We start from the raw sequence: 25,613 nt of genomic DNA, 5'->3' as shown, positions 1-25,613 counted from the left end.
GGCTTCTTTGTGCTCACAGATTTTTTTTAAAAAAATCTCCTTCATAGACAACCCTCTAGAGATTTAGTCAGAGGAAAACTGGAGGGGGAGCAGTGTCTGAATTTCTTATCATCCTAGAAGGAAAAAAAAAGTCAAGAAACCCAGAGGCAGTTATCATTACCTACACCATAGTTTCTCCATCTTCAAAGTCTGAAGCAGTAGGAAGGGAATTGCTGACACACTCTAAGTCCATGGGGCTCATTCATATGGGAGCCAAACTTCGTTTTAAAGATGAAACTTTTCTCATTGCAATAGCGTTTAAAGGTTCACACTTCTTACCTGATACGAGACCTCAATCCAATGTTTTGCATTCACACTGAAAGAAAAGGGTCAATCGCGCAGCTTCCTAATGACCACGCCCTCTTAAGGTCAAGCAAGCATTTCCTCTGGTTACCTTGGCAACCGAGCAAGCTCAATTTGTTCCAGAGTAAGTTTCATTAAAAAAAGAGAAAAAATCCTCAAGTGCCATTGTTTGTATTTTCAGAATCCTGCTGAAATACAAATATTCGTTTGAACAGTGTTATGCTTTTTGCACAAGTTGGGGGGAAAGAAAAAAAGCACCATTTGTAGCAGGCTTGCAGAAGGGGAGCAAGCAGGAAATGACATGAACAAAAGGAGGAGGAAGGAGTGGGCAGGGACTCACAAAAGCATTGGAGCTAAGCGTCTGCAAGCCCCTAGAGATAAGAAGTACAGACGGGTTTTCCTTCCCTTTGATGGGTTTTCCTTCCCTTTTCAGATTAAAAGTGGATTAATTTGTTGTGGATTAAAAGGTAAAAGCAGCAGATTATGTTCGCCTAAAACATTATGTAAACACTGCAAATTGAACAGGTCGGCAATTAGCGCCAGATTCACACTAAAGCTCCATGTGAGCCAGCCTCATATCTACCAAGTGGTGAGATCGATGGTGTGTAGGCAGCTGCTCAAATCAGCAAAAATACTGGCAGATCTGAACTCTTCAAGACATTTTAAAAGATCCTAATTAGCATTACAGAGGATGCATTTGCCCACAAAAATGGTAGTAGTTAATATAATTAAATCATATTTGTATTAGAACATAAAAAGAACACTGCTGGATCAGACCAACAGCCCACCCTAGTCCAGCTTCCTTTTCTCACAACAGCCAACCTCCATAGAGCTCATGGTGTAAATATGGATGGGTGGGGGCGATCTCATTTTTATCTTCACGACAACTCTGTGAGGTTGCTTTGGTTGAGACACACTGATGCAGTGACTGGCCCACAGCCACTTAAGTAAAATTCATGTCTACATGGAGATTTGAACTCTCTCTGGCCAGAGTCTAATCAGTACACCAAACTGGCTTCAACACACTTCATATTGGGTTGAATCTAACCTAAGTTAGTCACACTTAGGTTGCACTAAAATCAATGTGAAAAGTTAGTTATGACTTTAGCTTAAGTCCCAATGAGAACCAAGTGCAACTAATATAGGGTATAATCCTATATATCCTGGGTGTACATCCCATAGGACTCAATGGTGCTTACTTCTGAGTAGTCACGGATAATATTGCAATGCACATGTGGATCCAATGCTATGTTATGCTATCTATTCAAATGTTAAAAAATCTCCAGATAAGAACATGTTTGACAAGACGCCACAATATTATTTCAAATATGTACATGCTGCTTTTTCACTCCCAGAAGAAGCTACCAAAAACTATCACAAAAACAAAAAGATTAAAAATCATTAACACAACAAAATGGCACAAGGAGCAGTAGCAACAGTCAGCAAAACAATCACTAAAACAGCAGCTGGTGGAACGGCAGCCAGCAAAACAAATAGATCAGCAGGGATAAAAAAAAATCTCAGAGAACAAAAAGGTTTCAGTCTAGTGCTGAAAAAGATAGCAACAAAGGTACCTACCAGATCTGCCTGGGAAGGGTGTTCCAAAGACACACCTTTGTGGAAAAACAACTGCCTGCTGAAATGTTTCTGCTTGGCGCATATAGCTGAAATAATATTATTTCTGTCTGTGTGGTTTTTTTAATCCCTCCTCCACTTGCTCCCATTCGTCTGTTGCTTACCCCTTGTTCAACGATGCTATATAAATAAAATAAAACTCTATATAAGAGAGCATTTTCTTCACACAGGGTTATTTATTTATTCAATTTATAACCCACCTTTCTTCCCAGAAGCAGACCAGGGCAGATCACTTTAGCAGGGTAGATAAAGACTGGATTTTTTTTTTAAAAAAATCTGGTCTAAAAAGGAAACCTGAATTGAATACAAACATGCTAGTGCCTTTTATCTTTATTACTATGGACTTCTTACTGGACTCAGGAAAGGCCAAGCACAGAGACTTGTATCAGGCAATATGTTTGCGTTCATTTCAGCAAAGGTTGCTTGGCACCATAAATCAATCAATTCCTATTAGCTGGCCATTCAGCTTTAATTTTATCTTTTGACACAAGTAGTTTGTGGGGAATTTTACAAATCTGTTTTAAATCACTGGATAAGACAACTAATGGATAAGAAAGCTGCAAAAGGGAATATAATGGGGTGCACAGGTAAACAAAGTGCCAGAGCTTAACACCTAGGTGGGAATTGGGGATGGGGGAGAAATTCAATACTGTTCACATTTAAAGGCAAACCTCCTAATTTGAACTCTTTGAAACAATATATGAACCGAAACATAACCATCCTTCGGTTTTGTTGCACTTTGTAATGCAGTTCTCCAGCCAAGAAATGTGTGCAAAAATGCATTTATTAGGCTAAACTATGCATAAAAATGCATATATTAGTGAAAATAACATACAAAATTGTATTATACTAGGGAAAACTGCTTTGCAACAATGTGCATTTTAGGCAAATTGCATATAAACATGTGCACAGTAGGAGAAATTTGCTGATGAAGTTTTATGAGGAGCTAAAAAAAAAATCACAAACTGATTTGGAAGTTGGGAGAACTGTATTTAAGAGCAGAAAAACGAGAAAGTGACAGAAACTGAAACTGACAGATTCACCCATCCTTAGCAGAAATAGTCTGTTACACACACTTTGGGTACAGAAACTCAGAAGTTTTAAAACTGATGCAGCTCTCCTAATCAATATGAAGCCATTTTGAGCCAGAGAGGTCCACACATCTCATACTAGCGATGAGGTAATCTTTGAATCAGTGTTTAATGGGATACAAATATCACTTTTTTCTCCCGCAAATAACTTTCAAGGACAGAATTTGCCACACATTAACCCATATCCACAAATGTCTATTCCTGTCTAATTCCCATCCAGATTTTAATGTACCAGAAGAACAGAACAAGGATGAATAAGAAGCATCAAAAGAGAGCTGCTGGCTGCAAGCAAGGTTTTGCTAAGTAAGCTAAGTCTAAATAGTATATTGTTAAACTACAATACAATGTTCAGTGTTTGTAAGCATATGAGTGTCAGTAAAGCCAGGAGAATCAGTTATCTACCTTCTCTTACTCATAATACGGTATCTAACTAATGAAACACTGCTTGGTACATATAATTATATATCTTATCGGACTGCTGCCTTAGGATCAATGGGGATGCCAAGACACTTGTTCTTCAAACTGTTCTCACCTCACAGAAGACACTGATTTATGGCCTGGCTGGGGATGATTATTATTCAAAGGGATCTACTGCAAAGAGAGAGAGAGGAATTTGTATAAAGTCAATGTTTGGAACAGCGCTGGCCTTTTTAGGAAATTTCTGTAAAATGCTTCTCAGCATCCTTATTGCCATTCAGTTTTTGCAGTGTCAAGGGCACAGCCTCAACAGCTGCCTTGATGACCTAATTGCTTTTGGAGGCCTAAACTTTGCTACTAGTTGACTGACTTGAAAAAAATCTGGCTGGCTGAACTTTTAAGAGCCCATCGTACAGGACATGGTTTGTTATTTAAGTACTAGTTATGCCCGTTGTATTTCCCTGTGTGTGTCTTCCCCTTCTTTGCTACGGCTAACCTGCTCACTATGAATTACTGTATAATCTTATATATTAAATAGCTGCAAGAACGTATTATTCATTTCATCAAGCAGCTCAGCACTGCACACATGGCTTTATCCCATTTAATCCCTACAACATCCCTGTGAAAAACATAAGGCTGAGAAGTTGATCTGGTCCAAAATCTTCCAGGAAACTTCAGTGCTAAATGGGGATTTGAACCCAGGCCTCCCTGGGCCATGTCAGCACACTATCTGCTCTGCTGAAATGGCTTTACTGATTTTTAAAATGTTTATATAACACATTCAAGTTTTCAAAGAGCTTAACAGAGAGATTACTGAGATAATGTAGGTAGGTCAGTTGAAAGAAAATGAAATGGACTGCCTTCAAGTCAATCCCAACTTATGGTGACCCCATGAATAGGATTTTCATAGTAAGCGGCATTCAGAGGGGGTTTACCATTGCCTTCCTCTGAGGATGAGAGGCAGTGACTGCCCCAAAGTCACCCAGTGAGCTTCATGGCTGTGTGGGGATTTGAACTCTGGTCTCCCAGGTCGTAGTCCAACGCCTTAATCACTACACCACACTAGCTCTCCAGTAGGTCAGTTATTATCCTCTTATTTCAGATGTGGGGCTGAAGTCAACACACTAGGGGTTTGCTTAGTAGCAGAGATGAGTTTTTGAATGGGGGAACCTCTCAGTTCACAACTCACATTCTTTATACACTGTTCTACTCCAGAATAACTGGGAAGAGGGATTGATTGTTAAACCAATTTAGAAGCTGTACCGGGGAATAGGGGTCTCTTAACTCTCAGCACATTTATTTATTTATTTATTATATATACCGCCCCATAGCCGAAGCTCTCTGGGCAGTTTCCAAACTGCAGTTCCAAGGATTCTTTGGGGGAAGCCATGACTGCTTAAAGTAGAATAAATATATAGAGCAGATGATAACAGCACACTAAGACTTACTGGTAGCACGTGAACATGCAGGCTCCCATAGAGGAGTTTGCACCCCTTTTGCACCTCCCTGGTCCCTTTGACTGCTGTAAAGTACTTAGCTAAGCCAAGATTTGGCTTAGCTTGGTGCCTGAACCTGGGCTCACGGTTAAGTTCAGTCGTCACTTTTAGCGTTATAGCATAGCAGAAGAACCGCATATACCACCTTGTGCTCCTTGGAGGAAAGCTGAGATATTAATGTAATAAAGCAGCCTTCTTCAACTTGGTGCCCTCCAGATGTTGCTGGGACTACAACTTCCATAATTCCTTGCTGTTGGTCATGCTGGCTAGGGCTGGGTCCAGCAGCATCAGGAGGGCACCAGTTTGGAGAAGGCTGAGGCAGAGTGCCAGACTTGGGGCTCAAATCCCCATTCAACCTTGAGGGCTCAGTGACTTTGGGCAAGTCACTCACAGGAGCTGTCAGAGCTTGGAAAAGTTACTTTTTTTGAACTACAACTCCCATCAGCCCAATCCAGTGGCCATGCTGGCTAGGGCTGATGGGAGTTGTAACTTTTCCAAGCTCTGGCTGTGATCTACCTAGCAGGGTCCTTCCAAATATAAAGGGGGAAAGATATCAACAGTACTGAACTAGATGGACCAGTGTCTGATGGTAGAAAGCCATGCAAACCACCCTCAGCTTTTCAGGGCAAGGGGAAGGATGGGATAAAAATGTAAACAATAAATATCTTAAAATCTGTGATTAATAGCAATTTGATTCAAGTTTGCTTCCCTAATCCACACAGACTATTACTATGGCCAAAGCACAGTCAAAAGCAGGTACTTGAATGAGGATGGAATCCAACTCGCCCTTCTGCAGGGGTTGGGTGAACTGGATGCCACAGATTCCTGGTGGCATCGGGCTCCGCCAGCAGCCGCTGCCAGCCATGACGGAGATATTGCTCCACCAGGAGCCTTCCGGAGCCACTGGAGGTCTTCTGGGGATGGCCAGCCTGGCACACAGAGGCCCGGGAGACAGCCTGAAGACATTCTGTAGGCACTGGAGAAGGGGAGGAGCTGCGGGGGGAACTTAAGTGAGATCCGTCTCACATTCAGACCCCTCCCCACTACAGGGAGTGCTTACTCCCCAGGAGGCCTGTTAGCTGGAGCTGGTGCTTTCTGGCCGCCCTGTCCATGTGGCTGCTGACAGAGCCAGTGTTCAGCCGGGCCAGTGGCTCCCACACGGGAGGAAGACCCCACAGAGATTTCCGCCAGCTCCTCTTCCGCTGGCCCCCCAGCAGTTGGGTCGCTCCCTGAATGTCTCAATGGAAATCTGTCCCTCAGCTTTGTCACAGGCTCTGCTGGTTTAGTTTGCAAACAAACCAATGGATTGATGGACAACTCCAGATTCCTACCATGTGTGTATGTTTTCATAGCTGGCGCTTTGTACTTTCACTGTTTCTCTGTGCATCTTCTTGCCTTTCGGATAAGCAGAGGGAGTGAGGATTATCAGAGTTTCCTCAGAGTTTTCAGATCCCTTTTGTTTTTTCTTGACCTGCACACTTATGCAACCTCCCTTCTCATACCAACACCCTTGCTCACAGTTATCAGGAACTTCCCCCTCCTATTCTGTTCATGCTAGTTTTATCAACAGTGACCACTCCTTGGTGAGATTTAGGCATTCAGCCACCTCGTCTACCCTCAATAAAATGGGCCTGTCTGCTTGTTTCCCCATAAGTGGTCCGGCTAAGCTTGCAGCAGCTGCCTGAAGGCCTGTCCTGCCTTTTGATTAGCAATAGTCCATGTCAAAATGCCACTTGATATCTTACTGAAGAAAGGCACCAGGAAAGAGGCAACATTCCATTAAACAGCACAGGACAATTTGTAGAAAGGGAGTGGTTGGGTGGGTTGCGGCACCTGACAGCTGCAAACGAGTGGTTTATTTCGTCCTTCTGAAAGAGCATCCCCTTTAACATGCAGCTGCCACCACAGTCCAGGGGAGTGGGGGTTGCCATGTGAGAGCCCAGCCCCAAGGACATTTGCTCCTTCCAAATTCAATGGAATTATTATTATTATCATTGTTATTGATTTCTTACCTGCCCTTCACCCTAAGGTCCCAAGGAGGGTTACAGCAATTTAAAATTCAATATTAAAAACAGATTAAAACAAATTGCAATCACAGGAATAGGGTGGGTCTCAGTAAGTATGCATTCCTATAACAAGGCTGCAGTCCTATACACTATTCCTGAGTTCAACAGGAAGAAAGTCCTACTGAACTCAGAACTTACTTCTGAGTAAACATGCATCAGATCAGTGTTAGCCTCCCATTCTAGGCACACCTACCAGAGTGTAAACCCCACTGAACTCAACAGGACTTACTTCTGAATAATTCCCACCCATCCACCCCCACCCTTCCTTACTCATTCTCTCATTCCCACCCTTCCTTACTCATTCTCCAGCTCGTTCTTTGCACCCAGCTGCTCTTGGCAAGGGGAAAAAGTAGGAGGTTCTTAAAAAAAACAAAACACCACCCAACCTCTCTCTTTTACAGAGATCTCTTCTCTTCCAAACTACCCTCATATTGCTGCTGCCAAGCCAAACACACGCTACATCCTGACTCAATCACAAAGTTATCAACACACTGTTTTCCTACCAGTGTTTCACCAACCAGGTAAAAAGGCAGCAAGAGGGCCTTGCAACATCCTTGCAACTGCAGAGCATTCCTCTAAGCAGGCTGACATATTTTAGACCTTGAAGGAATTTGGCTTTCAAGCCTTATGAAAATGTGTAGAATCTAAAGAAGGACATCAGAAGCAGCTCTGCCTGTCAGGCACACAAAAGCCTTAATGGCTGCAATGCCTTAATGACTAGTCATAGTGACGTTACCCTTCCTTACTTTCAATACTTCCACTGAAACCAACAGGATTGCTTTTTTTTATATATATATATATATATATATATATATATATATATATATAGGTACAAGGACTCCACTTTTTTGAGACAAGGGTCTCTTGCCATCCTTGCAAGTGAATTCACCGAATGAACTAGTAGTCAAGGGCTTTTAGTAGTCAACCTGTCCCCATACCCCTGCAGCTCATCAACAGCCCCAAACGAACCAAGTCCAGCTGCCCAGTCACCTGGAAGCGATTCTTACTCGCCACAAGTGACTAGGCAAAAAGGGCTGCTTACAAGTCTGACCCAAATGTGGAGCAGCTACATTCAGTTCTGGCACACCAATTATTGCAAGCATTTCTTGAAATGATTAAGCCAGCTTAGTAAATCGGCAGACAAAAGTTATTAACCTGAAAAAAATGAAAATAAAAAATTACTAGCCTGCTAAGAGGCTATTGTTCTGTATTTCTAAAGGCTAGCAGCCTGCACTTCCATGCTTGCAGTGGAGGAGGGGAAGCCCCCTTCCCCTTGGCCAGCACGGAAATGTAGCTTATGCTTGTCAAAAAATGTCCTTTCACCAAGAGGACTGGCGTAGAAGGAGCGACCTACCCCCTCTCTGCTAGCTTGCTGCATTTCTGTGCTGCTTGTGAGGGAAGAGATTTTCCTTCTTCTGCAGCTAGCATGAACTCAAGAAGGATGGTGGAGGAGAGGTAGATCAGTCCATCTTTGCTCTGCCAGCCTGCTCACTCATTTCCATGAAATCACTCCTGCCCAAAACACTGGACAGCTGCTGCCACTCACTTTTGAAAAGAATGAGCTAGATGGACCAATGGCCTGACTTGGTATAAGGCAGCTTCCTACAAGTTCTTGGTCACCACCGATGACCAAGTAGGCTATTAATTACAAGGCTGGAGCAAGTCTTTCTGTAGTTCTAAAATGGGGTGACCCCCTCCCCACTTTTCTGTCCCCCAGAACTCCACTGGATCAGTGAATTTACATTCCCATTTCCCTCCAAGATTTCAGACACTAGGAAATCTCACAGATCCACATCCTTCCTTTTTAGACTTCATCCTGGTGCATTTCACACCCTGACAAATCCACCCACCCCCAAGTCTGATACCAGTCCAAATCTTCATTCACTTCTGCAAATCTCTGAAATACAATGAAAGATACAAATGTCCCCGTTTAATTTCATTGTTATCCCACCTTTCTTCAAAGAGGATGGGGCAGCATGCATTGTTCCCCCCACCCATGCTCTATGCTCACAACCACCCTGCGAGGTAGATCAGGCTGAGCAAAAGTGACTGGCCCAAGGTCATCCAATGAGCTTCATGGCACAAGAATTTGAATCCTAGTCTCCCTAGATCTAGTGCAATTACTCCACTCTCGTCATATGATAGTTTCTTCAAGCAATCTAGGAAACAAGGATAGGATCACATGGAGAAAACCTGGCTATAAATGCTTACATAAGCCTGCCTTTGCTTATGCTTTGGGGGCATCTGAATGACAATAAGATTTGGGATCAGAATGGATCTTGCCCCAAGGTCAAACTGATTAATGACACTTGGCAGTAGGCTTGCACTCCCTTGCAGCATATATGACACCGCCCACGTGTTTCCCTCATTTTAGGCTGTTGCTCTGCAAAAAGACCTTGCTGTTGTGTACATACAACTGTGGCACACAGCAGCATGGATCACTTACATTGATCTGGGATGGAGAGCAGGGCTGAACCTGCTTTGTGGCAGGAGTAGGTCTAAATTACTATTTTCAGTACCATCAGACTCTGCAAGTTGGAGAGAACATGCAACCCTCCTTCCACAATCTTCTTTTGCTCTGCTATCAGAACTCTGAATGAGATGTGTCCTTGAACTTCCTGGCTCTTCCAAATTCTAACGCCCACAAAACTGCCAATGATAATGTCAGTTAAGAGGGTCTAATATAATTGTCTACTTTCTACCTTTCTTTGCCCTCCTGCTTTGAAAAAAATGTTATGCCTCCTAATAGCTGGTATAGCACAGTGGGGAGGACAGCCTGGCTGGGAGTCCAGAGTCTGCGAGTTCAAATCCCTGCTTGTGTCTCCTGGGTGTCAAGGGCCAGCTAAAGATCACCCCCACAGTGAGTGGCTCAGGGATTATGTGCCCTGCTACCTGTGCAGCTGTGGGCAAGCTGCATAGTCCCAAGGAGCCCAGTTGCCCCCCAGCTGGCAGTTGCGGACAAGGAAGGGGCTGGCTTGTGCAGCTGTGGCAAGCTGAGCAGGCTCTAGCCAGCTGGGGAGGACTATCCTCAGAGGGAGGCAATGGTAAACCTCCTCTGAATACCGCTTACCGTGAAAACCCTATTCATAGGGTCGCCACAAGTCGGGATCGACTTGAAGGCAGTCCATTTCTATTTTTTTCATGAAGCGCCAGCGTGTTCAGAATGCCTTCCAAATGTGCAGAGAAATATTAACTACACTTAAATTGTGGCTCCTGCTCTCCAAGGAGCTCATGCTAGTATTAATGGGAGTTTCTGCCATTTGACCCTCACAACAACACTGTGAAGTAGGTTCAGGGTCACTCAAGGAATATCGAGGCCCAAGAAGGGTTTTAATATTAGGTCTCCACATTCAAAACTCTACCCACTATAGGACCTTGGCTACAGTCAACAAAATAACTGAGCTTTTCAATAAACATTTCAAACTAAAGGGACACTAGAGAGCTGCCATGGTGCTTGATACTGAGCGCAGAGCTAGGCATCCTGACGGTCAAACTAAATGAGATACTAGACACCTCTTCCAATCTTAGTTATTTGGACTCTTCTTTTTGACATTCACAGCACCCACAGAGGTCCCAAGCCAAATCTGGACAACAGTACAAGGGAGGGATATTTTTAACCTTTTCATTCCATCCCATTTTCCTTCTTTTTTAACACAAAGAAATCACATTACACACACACCATGAAACTGCTATTTGCTGCAATGTCGTCACCTTTCTGTTTCTTAAAGCAAGTTTCTAGTCCTTATGGGTGAGAAGACAGACTTGCAAATGACTGGTGAAATCCAAGAAATAGCTGGGAAGCAAGCAGCAATTACCAGGTCAGGCCTTAGGTGCCCTGCATAGCTTCTTGCTATCCTCCAAACCTAGAGACGTAGAATAGATTTACCCAAAAGAGAAAAGATATAGTGTATATCACCATAATTTACCTTTCCTTAGCAAAAGTTTTTTAGCTATTCAGTACAGAGCATACACAGTTCTGGCCTAGGTATGGGTTACTGGTTGTGTTGACATATATTGAACTAGATGGGCCATGCCTGGATGATAGCGTTGTCATATATGACTGCTGTTGTGAACAGCTGCTTAATTAAAATGTCACAGACTACTTTTTGCATTTCATTACCATTTCTATTGTTTACCATTCTCCTCCATCTGCACCCAAATGCATACCCACCTCTACTGGCCAACTGAGGATAACGCTCCATGCATCTCTTGAAGTGGACTCTGCAGTCCACAAAAGCTGATGGCGCAGTACACGTATTAATCTTTCAGGTGCATCATTGCTTTTGTTGCAAGAGACTTAACACAGCTACCTCTCCAGAAGTTGGAGTAGAACTGATTCGGTTAGCAATTCTAATAATTCTCCTAGCAAAACATGTCTATACCGAACCCTCCCCCCCAAAAAATTGTTACTTTTTTTTTAGCCAATCTCCCTTCTTTTCCATGCAGAAAGACAACCAAGATGAACTTATTATCAGATCTGGCATTTCTGGCTGCTTAAGTCAGAACTTTCATTTTCCATTATTAGGTCAACCAAAATCTCACTAAATAAATACACACACTTTTGAGTTGTTCAGAACTCATCTGTCAGGCTAGGTGGTAAAAAAAGTGGAAGATACTTGACTGGTGGTAACCCCATGACTCTGCAACTGCTCAGAGGCTTGAGGCAGAATGTGGGAGGTACCACCCACATTCTGCCTCAAGACTCTGAGCAGCTGCAGAGTCATGGGGTTACCACTAGTCAAGTGTCTCCTCCTCCCTCCCCACTTTCTTTACCATCTAGTCTGACGCATGAGTTCTGAAAAGCTCAAAAGCGTGTGCATTTATTTAGTGAGATTGACCAAAGAAAGGTACTGCCCTGAAATGGATTTTGGGATTTTTCTCATGGACCAAAACAGCTACATATTATACAACCACGAGAGTGGCTGTATACTATAGCCAGCATGGATTTTTTGTGTTCTGCAGTGTTAAATTGAAAATATCCTCCCATGCCATTCTGATGCTTCCCATAAGCTCATGTCAAAACAAAACCTTACAAAACTTATAGTCTGAACTCAGAAACACTTGCTTAACAACCCTCTAAGTTTTCATGGTAATACACAAAACAATCAGAGAGAATAGAGAGTTCAAAGTGTAAAAAGAGAGTGAAAAAAACCAGACCCCTTTTGGACTTTTTTCTGTCAGTGTTCTCATAATTTGTTGAAATTAATTAAAAATCAGCCATGTTCACAGAGTATCCGTAATCCTATTACTGACCTTGCTCCATACTCTGACCTTCATCTTCAGTAGTTTAAAAGTTAAAAAAAGGCCTGGCTGATTTTTAATTAATTTGAGAGATTTAGCATTGGAGTCAATGATAAGCCCAGGCATGCTCAGTAAGAACCAACTGTCAGTGTTCTAAAACCCAGATTCATAGTTGCTTGGCTTGCTTAATCAGGGGGCCATTCCCACACCAGACCTTTATTTCACTTTAGACAGTCACGATTTTTCCAAATAATCCTGGGAAGTGTAGTTTGTAAAGGGTGCTGAGAGGAGACTCCTATTTCCCTGACAGAGCTCCAGTGGCCAGAGAGGTTTAACAGGCAGCTACTTGGATTGAAGTTCTGTGAGGGGAATAAGGCATCTCCTAGCAGCACCCTTCACAAACTACACTTCCCAGGATGTGGCCAGGGACAGCTTTGGTTTAAAATTGGGTGGGAGACTACATGTGCCTGCTGCAGAATAAAAAGGTGGGAGAAATGCTGAAAGACAATGATACTGTTCACAATGTTTTCCTTTTGGAAAGGAAAGGGGCTTCCCCTCTGCCTAGTGCCCACCTAGCCAATCTCCTCCCCACCACTCACCATATGCTCAGAGGCACATGTTACCACATTCTTCCAAGCTACACAGGAAGTGGATTGGACTGTGAAAGACCAACCCAAATTGTGTTTGCATTTTGCCAAATTTGTAGGGCAGTCCAATATTTCTGAGAGGAGGTCAGGTCTCCTGCTCCCCTGGTGCATTCACTATAGCTGCCCAATTTTCCTGCTTTTTAAAGTTTGATAGGAATATCTGTTGGCTATAGGTGCATTCTTAAACCAGAAGGGTGTTTTTTTTAGTGAATATATTTTTGGTTTTTAAAAATTGCTAGTTCCCCTGCAATTCAGATGTCAGTTCTTTAGCAGCCCTCAAATTTCTCAGCGCAGCCTCTTATCTATGATTCTGCCATGATGAGCTTTCTGTAATTCAGGTAGCAGATATCTAAGTTCCAAGATACCAAAAGTATTTGCTCCCTTCTGCTCCTCCTCCATCACCAGCTGCTACTAAACACGCATCACATCAGCAGTTAGGGCCCTCTGAGCTCACACCTCAAGTCATGCAGAAGTGATTCAATCTTCCCCACAACAGATTAAGGATAAAGCGTGTGTGTGTGTGTGGGGGGGAGAGAAACACAAAATACAGAGGGTTCTATCTGAAAAGACTGCTGTTTGTTATTTCTGGAATAACTTTTGAGAAAGTCACTCTGTAAATACTGCGCCATAAAACAAACAGGAGATCCATTACATTTGATGCAGAATTCCTTCTACCGGAACCAGAGCAATGTTTAGCAGGTGATGCTTATGACAGCAATGCTGTTTGCTTAGTTTTGTCTGGCACAGCCTACAAGTTCTGTACAGGTAGGATCTTGGTGTGTGCCGCTCCATCTCTTGCATGGAGACGACACGGCAAAGAGAGGGACTTGCTGAATCTCAGCTCTAGGCAGGCATCTGTCTCATTGCCATAAGCAAAAGGAACATTAGACTGCCAGTGTCAATTTACTTGGTTTGCAAGGAACAGATTGCAAAGCACTGGTAGACCACTATCAGACCAATCCAACCAAACTTGCTATTCTGATAAAGAACTACAAGAAGTAACAAACAAACAAAAAAGTAGGTCAGCATGAGAATTTATCCTTATGATGGGAATCCATGAAAGGTTTCAAACATATAGTGCTGATCAACATGCACACATCCTGCACTATACTAATGAGTTTTTGTAACATGCCCTGTGGTACTGCTGTCAGACTAAAGCATGGTTTTAAAAAAAAGTCTGCAGAAAAACTCAGTTGCCGTAAGATTGGCATGCCTTGAACAATGGCTATGAAGTCATTAAAAATGACAATGAGAAGAGTCCACAGAGCTAGAAGATGTAGCAGGGGTGAGGAACCTCACACTTGGGGGCTGAATGCGGTCTTCCACGTTAAACCCCCTCTTTCCAGCCTACACGTTCTCAACAGTCTGCTTTTGTCTGGCTGAAATGTGTCCTCAATTGTGATTAATGCTTCTTGCTTGCCTCAACAATAGATAGAGAGAAGGAGTGTGCATAGAAGCCTCTGACTTTTGCCTGGCTGAAATGTCATCGTCTGCACAAAAGGTAAGAGTCACATCCATTGCTGTACCCATTTTTGCCACTAGTCCTGCCCACCACTGACATGTGGCCCCCTGGAAGGCTCCCCACGAGGGAATGCGGCGCTCATGCTGAAAAGGTTCTCCACCTCTGCTATAGAAGAAAGCCACTGGAATCAAGGGCCAGAAGAACCACCATGGTGGTTAGAATGTTGGACTAGAAACAAGGAGACATGGATTCAGATCCCCATTCAGCTACAAACCTCACTGGGCAATCTTGGGCTGTCATTTTCTCTCAGTCTGATCTACCTCACAGGGTTGTTGTGAGAACAAAAAGGAGAAGTGGGAAGAGAACAGAGCTACATATCAGTTCCCTGAGGGAAGGGCAAGATAAAAATGCGCTAATAAATACGCAGGTAATAGATAAATTGCAGCACAACATATAATGGGCAAGGGACTGACTATGGGATTTGTATGAATATACGGGACACATTTTATTTACAAATTCCTTGTTTGGGTTTAATGCTGGAGTGGTGCTATAGGCTTTGCTCAGGTTCTAAACCATTTTACTAAGAGCATGATGTAGTTCAGTCACCCAGTACCTCACTAGCTCAACTGATCCTGTGTAGAACACTCAGCTCTTTTTGGAACCAGACACACTGATTCAAAGCTAACTCATTTGACTGGTATAGGAAGCAGACTATGTGAACAGCTGTCACCTTTCTGTTAGCTGGTGTTTCTCCTAACAAAACGTTCATCCTAGGTAAGCACATAGGTATACCCAAATTGTAGGGCCAGTCCCAACCTTAAGAATGGAAAGGGAGGGAACAGGCCAAGTGGGTTTGCTTTTGACCCAGAAGAATACAAAGCGAGGAACATCTGTTCTCACTTGAGGCTGTCCTTCCTGCATGCCCTGGTTTGCCAACGCACTTACAACCTGCTGGTCTGCCTCATGAAACCCCATGTTTATTATGGGAATAAATGATAAACCATTCCTCCACTGCTACTGTCAAAACTGTAAACAGCATGGTTACATAACACCAGTGGTCAACATACTACTGCCTCCACCTCTTCACCAGCTCTGGAATGTGCAAGCGAGAAGCACTCGGAAAAAAACTATCCCTGTTCCTGTGCCATTCAAGGAAGGAAAACGAGGATCGTGGCTCTCTCTGGGCACTGGTAACATATTTACCCCAATCAGCCAAAATGCTCATGACCCATTCTCTGACAAGCTTTCTATTTATTTGTGCCCCACTCTGTCCTTGGACAGAGCAGCTTACAGCAATTTCATCACTATCTTTGTCTCCAAAGAGCTCACAATCCAAGCAAGTTTGTGCCCCTCCATTCTCATTGGGATCATGCTATTCCTCCCATAGCTGTGCTTCCCTTGAAGCTGTTTTGCCTTTGCCAGGACTTTTTTTCTTTTCTGCATCCTTGAAATTCAGGGGGCTCTCAATTCACAAAAACGTTTGCTCTTGAGTCACTTTCCCTCTTGGGCAAACTTTGCCAGGTTAAAGACACTTTTTCTCCAGAGCTCACCCTCTCAGGTTGGACCTGTAGGGTCAAGAAGGATGCTATGGAGAGGCATTCAATTAAAATGTAAAAGCTTATCCTTGTGCTAACAGAATGGGATTTACCCCTATCTCCTCCCATCATGCTGTCCCCAGATCTGCTCTGGAGGGTTGGACAACCACTATAACAGATTTAAGGAGCACATGCAAGAAGGAGAGGGGGAGATTATTCTACTGAGCAATGAGAAATCCTTGCGCTTATGGAAGCCTTGAAATCATGGTATTTATTTCTAATGCTGCAATGCTATGAACACTCACTTGGAAGCAAGTTCCACCGATTTCAACGGAGCTTACTGCGGATGTATGTATGCGCAAGATTAAAGTGGTGGCGAACTGCATGCTACATTAATTGTATGGATTGCACATGTGTCCTAAAAAAAATGAGTTGGCAGGGGAAGGGATCCAGACTGGGGAAACAGAGGATGTGGAAGCATTTAATTCATACGAACATAAGAACATAAGAAGAGCCTGCTGGATCAGGCCAGTGGCCCATCTAGTCCAGCATCCTGTTCTCACAGTGGCCAACCAGGTGCCTGGGGGAAGCCCGCAAGCAGGACCCGAGTGCAAGAACACTCTCCCCTCCTGAGGCTTCCGGCAACTGGTTTTCAGAAGCATGCTGCCTCTGACTAGGGTGGCAGAGCACAGCCATCATGGCTAGTAGCCATTGATAGCCCTGTCCTCCATGAATTTGTCTAATCTTCTTTTAAAGCCATCCAAGCTGGTGGCCATTACTGCATCTTGTGGGAGCAAATTCCATAGTTTAACTATGCGCTGAGTAAAGAAGTACTTCCTTTTGTCTGTCCTGAATCTTCCAACATTCAGCTTCTTTGAATGTCCACGAGTTCTAGTATTATGAGAGAAGGAGAAGAACCTTTCTCTATCCACCCTCTCAATGCCATGCATAATTTTATAAACTTCTATCATGTCTCCTCTGACCCGCCTTTTCTCTAAACTAAAAAGCCCCAAATGCTGCAACCTTTCCTCGTAAGGGAGTCGCTCCATCCCCTTGATCATTCTGGTTGCCCTCTTCTGAACCTTTTCCAACTCTATAATATCCTTTTTGAGATGAGGCGACCAGAACTGCACACAGTATTCCAAATGCGGCCGCACCATAGATTTATACAACGGCATTATGATATCGGCTGTTTTATTTTCAATACCTTTCCTAATTATTGCTAGCATGGAATTTGCCTTTTTCACAGCTGCCGCACACTGGGTCGACATTTTCATCGTGCTGTCCACTACAACCCCGAGGTCTCTCTCCTGGTCGGTCACTGCCAGTTCAGACCCCATGAGCGTATATGTGAAATTAAGATTTTTTGCTCCAATATGCATAATTTTACACTTGTTTATATTGAATTGCATTTGCCATTTTTCCGCCCATTCACTCAGTTTGGAGAGGTCTTTTTGGAGCTCTTCGCAATCCCTTTTTGTTTTAACAACCCTGAACAATTTAGTGTCGTCAGCAAACTTGGCCACTTCACTGCTCACTCCTAATTCTAGGTCATTAATGAACAAGTTGAAAAGTACAGGTCCCAATACCGATCCTTGAGGGACTCCACTTTCTACAGCCCTCCATTGGGAGAACTGTCCGTTTATTCCTACTCTCTGCTTTCTGCTTCTTAACCAATTCCTTATCCACAAGAGGACCTCTCCTCTTATTCCATGACTGCTAAGCTTCCTCAGAAGCCTTTGGTGAGGTACCTTGTCAAACGCTTTTTGAAAGTCTAAGTACACTATGTCCACTGGATCACCTCTATCTATATGCTTGTTGACACTCTCAAAGAATTCTAATAGGTTACTGAGACAGGACTTTCCCTTGCAGAAGCCATGCTGGCTCTGCTTCAGCAAGGCTTGTTCTTCTATGTGCTTAGTTAATCTAGCTTTAATCATACTTTCTACCAGTTTTCCAGGGACAGAAGTTAAGCTAACTGGCCTGTAATTTCCGGGATCCCCTCTGGATCCCTTTTTGAAGATTGGCGTTACATTTGCCACTTTCCAGTCCACAGGCATGGAGGAGGACCCAAGGGACAAGTTACATATTTTAGTTAGCAGATCAGCAATTTCACCTTTGAGTTCTTTGAGAACTCTCGGGTGGATGCCATCCGGGCCCGGTGATTTGTCAGTTTTTATATTGTCCATTAAGCTTAGAACTTCCTCTCTCGTTACCACTATTTGTCTTAGTTCCTCAGAATCCCTTCCTGCAAATGTTAGTTCAGGTTCAGGGATCTGCCCTATATCTTCCACTGTGAAGACAGATGCAAAGAATTCATTTAGCTTCTCTGCAATCTCCTTATCGTTCTTTAGTACACCTTTGACTCCCTTATCATCCAAGGGTCCAATTGTCTCCCTAGATGGTCTCCTGCTTTGAATGTATTTATAGAATTTTTTGTTGTTGGTTTTTATGTTCTTAGCAATGTGCTCCTCAAATTCTTTTTTAGCATCCCTTATTGTCTTCTTGCATTTCTTTTGCCAGAGTTTGTGTTCTTTTTTATTTTCTTCATTCGGACAAGACTTCCATTTTCTGAAGGAAGACTTTTTGCCTCTAAGAGCTTCCTTGACTTTGCTCGTTAACCATGCTGGCATCTTCTTGGCCCTGGCGGTACCTTTTCTGATCTGCGGTATGCACTCCAGTTGAACTTCTAATATAGTGTTTTTAAACAACTTCCAAGCATTTTCGAGTGATGTGACCCTCTGGACTTTGTTTTTCAGCTTTCTTTTTACCAATCCCCTCATTTTTGTGAAGTTTCCTCTTTTGAAGTCAAATGTGACCGTGTTGGATTTTCGTGGCAATTGGCCAGTTACATGTATGTTTAATTTAATAGCACTGTGGTCACTGCTCCCAATCGGTTCAACAACACTTACATCTCGCACCAGGTCCCGGTCCCCACTGAGGATTAAGTCCAGGGTTGCCATCCCTCTGGTCGGTTCCATGACCAACTGATCTAGGGAATAGTCATTTAGAATATCTAGAAACTTTGCTTCTTTGTCATGACTGGAACACATATGCAGCCAGTCTATGTCCGGGTAGTTGAAGTCACCCATTACTACCACATTTCCTAGTTTGGATGCTTCCTCAATTTCATATCTCATCTCAAGGTCTCCCTGAGCATTTTGATCAGGGGGACGATAGATCGTTCCCAGTATTAAGTCCCTCCTGGGGCACGGTATCACCACCCACAACGATTCTGTGAAGGAGTCTGCCTCTTTTGGGGTTTCGAGCTTGCTGGATTCAATGCCTTCTTTCACGTATAGAGCGACTCCGCCACCAGTACGTCCTTCCCTGTCCTTCCGATATAGTTTATATCCAGGGATAACCGTATCCCACTGGTTTTCTCCATTCCACCAGGTCTCGGTTATGCTCACTATATCAATGCTCTTCTCTAAGACCAAGCACTCCAGTTCTCCCATCTTGGTTCGGAGGCTCCTAGCATTAGCGTACAGGCACTTGTAAGCAGTGTCTCTCTTCAAGTGTCTTTGGCACTTGTGGTTAGGCCTGTGGTAATTTTGCTCTTCTGAATTTATATCCTGTGCCCCTGCTCTCACAATGCCTACTTCTAGGCCTACCCCTTTTAAAATTTCATCATTTCTTTGGTTTTTATCCCAGGGGGGAGGTTTATTCCGAACCGGACCTTTCTCAGCTCCTGTCGGGTTTCCCCCCTCAGTCAGTTTAAAAGCTGCTCTGCTACCTTTTTAATTTTAAGTGCCAGCAGTCTGGTTCCATTCTGGTTCAAGTGGAGCCCGTCCCTTTTGTACAGGCCCGGCTTGTCCCAAAATGTTCCCCAGTGCCTAACAAATCCGAACCCTTCCACCCGACACCATCGTCTCATCCACGCATTGAGACTGCGAAGCTGGGCCTGTCTGTCTGGTCCTGCGCGTGGAACTGGTAGCATTTCAGAGAAAGCCACCTTGGAGGTCCTGGCTTTCAGCATCCTACCTAGCAACCTAAACTTTGCTTCCAGGACCTCACGGCTGCATTTCCCCATGTCGTTGGTGCCAACGTGCACCACGACCACTGACTCCTTCCCAGCACTGTCTACCAAACTATCTAAACGACGGGCGATATCCGCAACCTTCGCACCAGGCAGGCAAAACACCTTGCGGTCTACACGCCCATCACACACCCCACTGTCTATGTTCCTAATGATCGAATCACCCACTACAAGGATCCCTCCACCCTCTGGAGATATATCCTCGGCACGAGAGGATAGCTGCTCATCCCCCAAGGAATGGGTCCCTTCTAAGGGATCGTTTCCCTCTTCCTCAGCTGGATGCTCTCCTTCCCCGAGACCATCGTTCTCCATGATAGCAGGAGAGCTATCATTGTTGGAGTGGGACACAGCTATAACATCCCTGAAGGCCTCCTCCACACACCTCTCTGCCTCTCTCAGCTTTTCCAGGTCCGCCACTTTGGCCTCAAGGAAATGAAGTCATTCCTGGAGAGCCAGGAGCTCATTGCACCGAGAGCACACCCACGACTTCTGTCCAACAGGCAGATAGTCGTACATGCTGCAGGCGGTGCAAAACACTGGAAAGCCCCCACACCCCTGCTGGCTTCTTACCTGCATAGTTTTGTTTAAGGTTTATTACATCAGTGGGTTGGAGACTGCGGTTTAGTTGAGGTCAGGGAACAGACGGGCAGAGTGGGGGGCCCTGGCCTCCTCGCCCTGCTGCCGAACTCGCCCTGCTGCCGAACTCGCCTTGATGCTTTGTCAGCTGGGGCTCCCTCTAGCTCGTGGAGCAGGCTCCCTCGCTAGGGTGCTCTGACTTTATATGTGTGGCTGGTTCCTCCCAGCTACTGCTGCCAGCCAATGATGTGTTACTTGAGGCTGATGGCTATCAGCTGGGGCTTAAATCTTTAGTATTCTCTCAGGCTTCCTTCCTTCCTGAGCGAGGGGCGGGGCTGTTTAAGCTTTCACACACACACACACACACACACACACAATTCTGTGGTCCTGATGGAAACCCCAGCCAGCTGTTATTTGCCCCTGAAAGGAAGCTGCTCGTGGCACCAAAACCAGTTTTCTTCCTAGAGCAAATAACATATTGGGGGAGCAATCTTCACCAGGACCACAGTATATGAGAAAGGGTTAACACCCCCTCCTGCTTCTGCTATCATAAGAGGTGCCATCAGGCCAGGACTTTGGGGCAGACATCCAGATCCCCACTCAGCAGAATAAGCAGGAGGGCCCCCAAATGCAGCAGTAAGTAAGTGAAGAACTATACATTACCATCTAAAGAGAGACCCTCCCTGTAAGACCATCAAGTCCAGAGCCTAAAATTCCCTACCTGCACCACACGCCATGATCCCAACCCAGATTGCTCCACAAAGCTCAATTTTTTTAAAACAGAAATGCAAGCCATTCATTAAACATACCACGGAGTTTAGCCCATGGCACTGTATTCAGACCTCCCTTCAGATAAGGCCATTATTCTTCCCTTCTAATTCACTTTCTTCTCTTGTTTCAGAACTTCCTTGGTTGTCACTGTCTGCTAAGCAAGGGGCTCAGGCTCTATGCTTCTTTTTCCATCTGGGTAGCAGCAGCTGCTTTTTGTTTCTCTAAGCAAGAGAAATGTATTGCTAAGCCACTCTGCATCTGTGTTAGAATTGCTTTTAATATGTCTTTTAATATCTTTAACCCTTTTTTAAAAACAATATGTTTTTAAAGTTTTTTTAATGTTTTTAACGTTGTTTTGTTTTAATTGTATTTTAAGGTCTTTTTATGATGTTTTAAAGTGTTTTTAATGTTGCTGTTTGCCGCCCTGGGCTCCTGCTGGAAGGAAGGGCAGGGTATAAATAAAATAATAAATAAAAATAAAAAGAAGCCAGGCTATCCTCTGCAAAGACAGCATCCTTCAACGCTTTTACAGTCTTCTGCAGGCAACAGCATGAAACAATGACTGCTACTTATTCTGGAGTGCTGTTCTAATTCACATACAAAGGGAAGGATACACACATGTTCAAGAAGCAACTTTCAGTCGTCGCCAATGGTCTGCAGCAGATTAAAAACAGCAACATCAAGAAAATGCAAGGCCAGATTTCTAGATGGCACAAGTAAGGTTGGCTACAACTTCAGAGGAAAAGCAATAATTTATGCCATAGTGGTTCACTAACAGACAAATCACCTACCAATGAAGACATGGTCCTTGGACTTAAAATCAATTCCCATTTATTTACATACAGGTATTCCAGGTTAACCAATCTGTGGATCAGGGTGAAAGCACTCAGGGACAGGTAAATAAAGCCATAGGCTTATCAATGGGAGAAAGGAATACTTTAGCCATCATCCACACTATAAATGTTAGTTACTGGGACAATGTAGGATGTGTTTGGCACATTATAATCCCTAACCAGAGTGAATTGCAAACCAAATAATATATTCAAGGGTTGTTTAACTTGTTTAACTGTCATTTACTTGAATAGTGCTACTTCAAGTAAGTGGGCACAGGACTGCAGACAAAGAGCACAATCCTACGCATTATTACTCAGTGCATCCTACTATGTTCAGTGCCGTTAACTCCCAAGTAAGCTTGCAGAGGACTGCAATATTGTTGCCCAGTCCTATGCATGTTTACCCATAAGCAAATCAATGAGGCTTATGCTTCGATGCAGGTAGTATTGCAGCCTCAACAGTGCAATCCTATATATACGCCCACTCAGAAGCCCGTTTCATTTAGTTCAACAGGATGTATTCCCAAAGCTAAAACAGATTTGGTCTCAATGGAATGCACGAGATTAAACCAGTTCAGTCTCTACTAAATCACCTAAGCATGCTTGGAGATCGCTCTGGGGAAAACACCCACCCACACAACCAGTACAAGCGCTTCACTGACACCGCACTTAGGGACAGTAATTGCGTGGTACTGAAGTAGCGGCGACTCTTACCACTATCCCAATGAACAAGCTGGGCACAAAATATTTGGACGCTGTTTCCTCAAAAGAAAGTGTGCCTATTAAACATAAATCCTTGCACGGTCCGTCAAGCAGCAAATCTGTACTGGGGTACCCCTTACCTTGATGTTACAGAAGATGTTCCCGGAGCAGGTGCTGAAACTCTTGTTGTTACCGATTCTCGGCGCTTTGCCCTTTTCCTCTGGCTGAATCCCCATGGCCCGTCCAGCACAATCTGCCGACTCCTGGGGAGACAAAGCACGAGGGAGCTCCGAGCCTCTGCACCCCGTTTACTCTCCTGCGATCAGGTGCCTGCCTTCGTAGCCACCTTCCTATGAGCCAGTATGGAAAGCTACCAGGGCGAAAGAGCGGGAGCCGGCCGTTTTTATAAGTCTGCTCGGCACTCCGAAGTGATGATGAAACTTTCTTTCTCCTCCCCTCTTTCCTTCAGTGCGTAAAAACAGGCAATGAAGAATGCGCCACCGGGCACACGGCAGCTCTTGTTCTGCGAAAGCAGGTGTGAGTTTTTAGGTCTGCTAAGGGAGGGACAATACTTTCCCCCACCCCTCTCAATGGCCCTGGCCGTGAATGAACCCCGCAGGAAGCCAGACCCTATGAGGGAGCGCCGGCAAAGCCCTTCCACTCCCGGGTTCTCCGGCACCAAACGCGCACGCTCCACGTGGAGATAAGCCCCGAGAGGCGCAGCCGGCTGGAGCCGCGCGTTTCCCGCTGAACCTGTCGTTAGTGCCTCTTCGAACCTACGGCGCCGTGGCTGGGCAGGGAGGCTAGCAACAGCTCAGCCCAGGCCGTTGGCGCACGTTGAGAACACGGCATGCTGCCTCCACGTGGCCCACGTCGGCTTCTGCCTGTGGTCAAAGTTTTGCTCCCGCCCGGTGGTTTGCAAATTCCCCGAGGAACAGCACCCTTCCTTAGGGGAATTTGCACAAAAGAATTGATCGCGGCTGTCTAGTTTACGCACAATCGGCAGTCAGGTCTTTTAAGCTAAGGCATTCCTTCCAATCGCAAGCATAAAAGACGTGCCTCGCTGTGTACCCTGCTGCTCTTTGCAGCCGCTCTCCGATCTACACCAGGAAAGAGGAGCCGCTGTTCCTACAAACGCCGTGGTCAAAGTAGGCGAAGGTAACCAGTGGGTGCCTTCCCCGTTACTTGGAAGTGCAGTCGCCCTGTAGGACCTAGAGTCACTGCGACGACAACTTAGGCCTCGTTCAGCCGACTTTGTGAGCAGCCGGGCTCGTTTGTCTCTGGGTGGCAAGTGGCCAAGAGGCACCAAACTGTTCCATTAAATATTAACCTCCCCAACGTAGCTCCCTGGTCTGTGTCTACAAAGTATAGTGGAATTAAATGGTGGCATGGACTGCCCCGCTTTGGGTGGGGAAATCCTACTATCTTAAATAAACGTCTGTAAGGAGAAAACTAGGGGAGGAAGGAGGGGGCTGGGCTGAGGTAGGACCTCTGTCCCTTTTGTGCTAGTTTTCTCCTCACAGAAAGTTGTGTGTAAATGTAAATAAAAGTGGGAAGCAGTGGCACCCTCCACTGTACAACCTCAGGCCTCTGCCTCCTGGTTCTGCCCCATGTAGAGATCAGGAAACCCCGGCTGTAGTCAGTGAATCTACCTGCTAGTGGGAAACAATGAGACTTGGAAAGATTCTGCAGAGAACGAACTGGTATGGACCCTTTTCCTACAGGTCCTTTCCTACAGGTCTTACTCCATTGTAGTATGGAGTGGTTAAATATAAATGAGAACGTCCTGTGGCATCATCAAGACTAACAAAACTGCATTCCCTTGAAAGCTCATGCACCATAAAGTAATCTTTAAAGTGCCGCAAAGCTTTGTCTTTTCTGCTGGCCTCAACAGTCTCAGGGCTCATCCAGACGACTGCAAAACATGTGACATGCGTGCTATGTGTGTTTATTACTTTTCGGTCGTCCAAATGATGTCGCGCGCTGTTACGCATTTTCGTGGGTTAAATCCGCTCCTTCCAATACCGGCAAAAATGCAATTTGCTTTTTTAAACCGGTAATCATCCGCTGCAACATTAGGGGCTCGGATGCAAAACCGTGGTTTATAGAGATGTAGGCAGTCCATAGGCGGACCTTGGGCGTGTCCCAGTACCCCTTCCGTCTTTACCATCCAATCATGGATTTTCACTTGTGCGCATGCGCGCGGATGTACTTGGAAAGGCCCGGGAAACTGAACCAATCAGAGCCACAGGATGTTACGTTGTACTTCTCAGATGCAGAAATGTGCATTTCCACATTTGCACACAAGGAGGTACTGCAGTTTACGCAGCCACGAACTCAACAAGCCCCTGGAGAGAGATAGCAGGAGAAGATGCCTCTTTCCTACTCATGCCCCGCCACCTCTCAACCCAACCTTCCCTTCGTAATAAAACAACCAGCATGCTCCTTGAATCAATGACTTCATATCCTACCTACAGTAATGGAGAACAATTATCCTTCAACATCTTCTCAGCAGCCCGTCAGGCTCCCACCCATGGTCACCGCATTGTCACGGTCCCACCTCAGGGTCCTGCTCTTAAGATCCCACTGCTAGGCAGCATCACCAGACACTCCCTGTAACCATTATTGCCTTGAGACTGTGCCTTCCTCTCCTCTCGCTTATTGCTACTTTGTGTCTGGGTGCATTTACAGGCCTCAACCCCTCTGTATCTTTGCGCCTATAAAGATTACAGCCCTGGGTTGCTCTGGATACTGATGATG

The 25,613-nt window shown here is 44.7% G+C and overlaps 1 protein-coding gene across 1 annotated transcript in view; it reads right to left on the bottom strand.

Annotated features, from left to right (window-relative positions):
- Positions 1–24,100, bottom strand: part of SLCO2A1 (solute carrier organic anion transporter family member 2A1) — a 92,351-nt gene extending 68,251 nt beyond the window's left edge. The window contains exon 1 of the mRNA XM_061636597.1: positions 22,994–24,100. Coding sequence (XP_061492581.1) covers positions 22,994–23,089 — 96 coding nt within the window. The 5' untranslated portion in view covers positions 23,090–24,100. The remainder of the gene's footprint in view (positions 1–22,993) is intronic.
- Positions 24,101–25,613: the final 1,513 nt, after the last annotated feature.

Source organism: Rhineura floridana, chromosome 7 (genome assembly GCF_030035675.1).
Source record: "Rhineura floridana isolate rRhiFlo1 chromosome 7, rRhiFlo1.hap2, whole genome shotgun sequence".
In the NCBI taxonomy this organism is placed as follows: Eukaryota; Metazoa; Chordata; class Lepidosauria; order Squamata; family Rhineuridae; genus Rhineura; species Rhineura floridana.
Note: the sequence above shows the minus strand (reverse complement) of the source record. Positions and strands in the feature narration are given on the sequence as shown.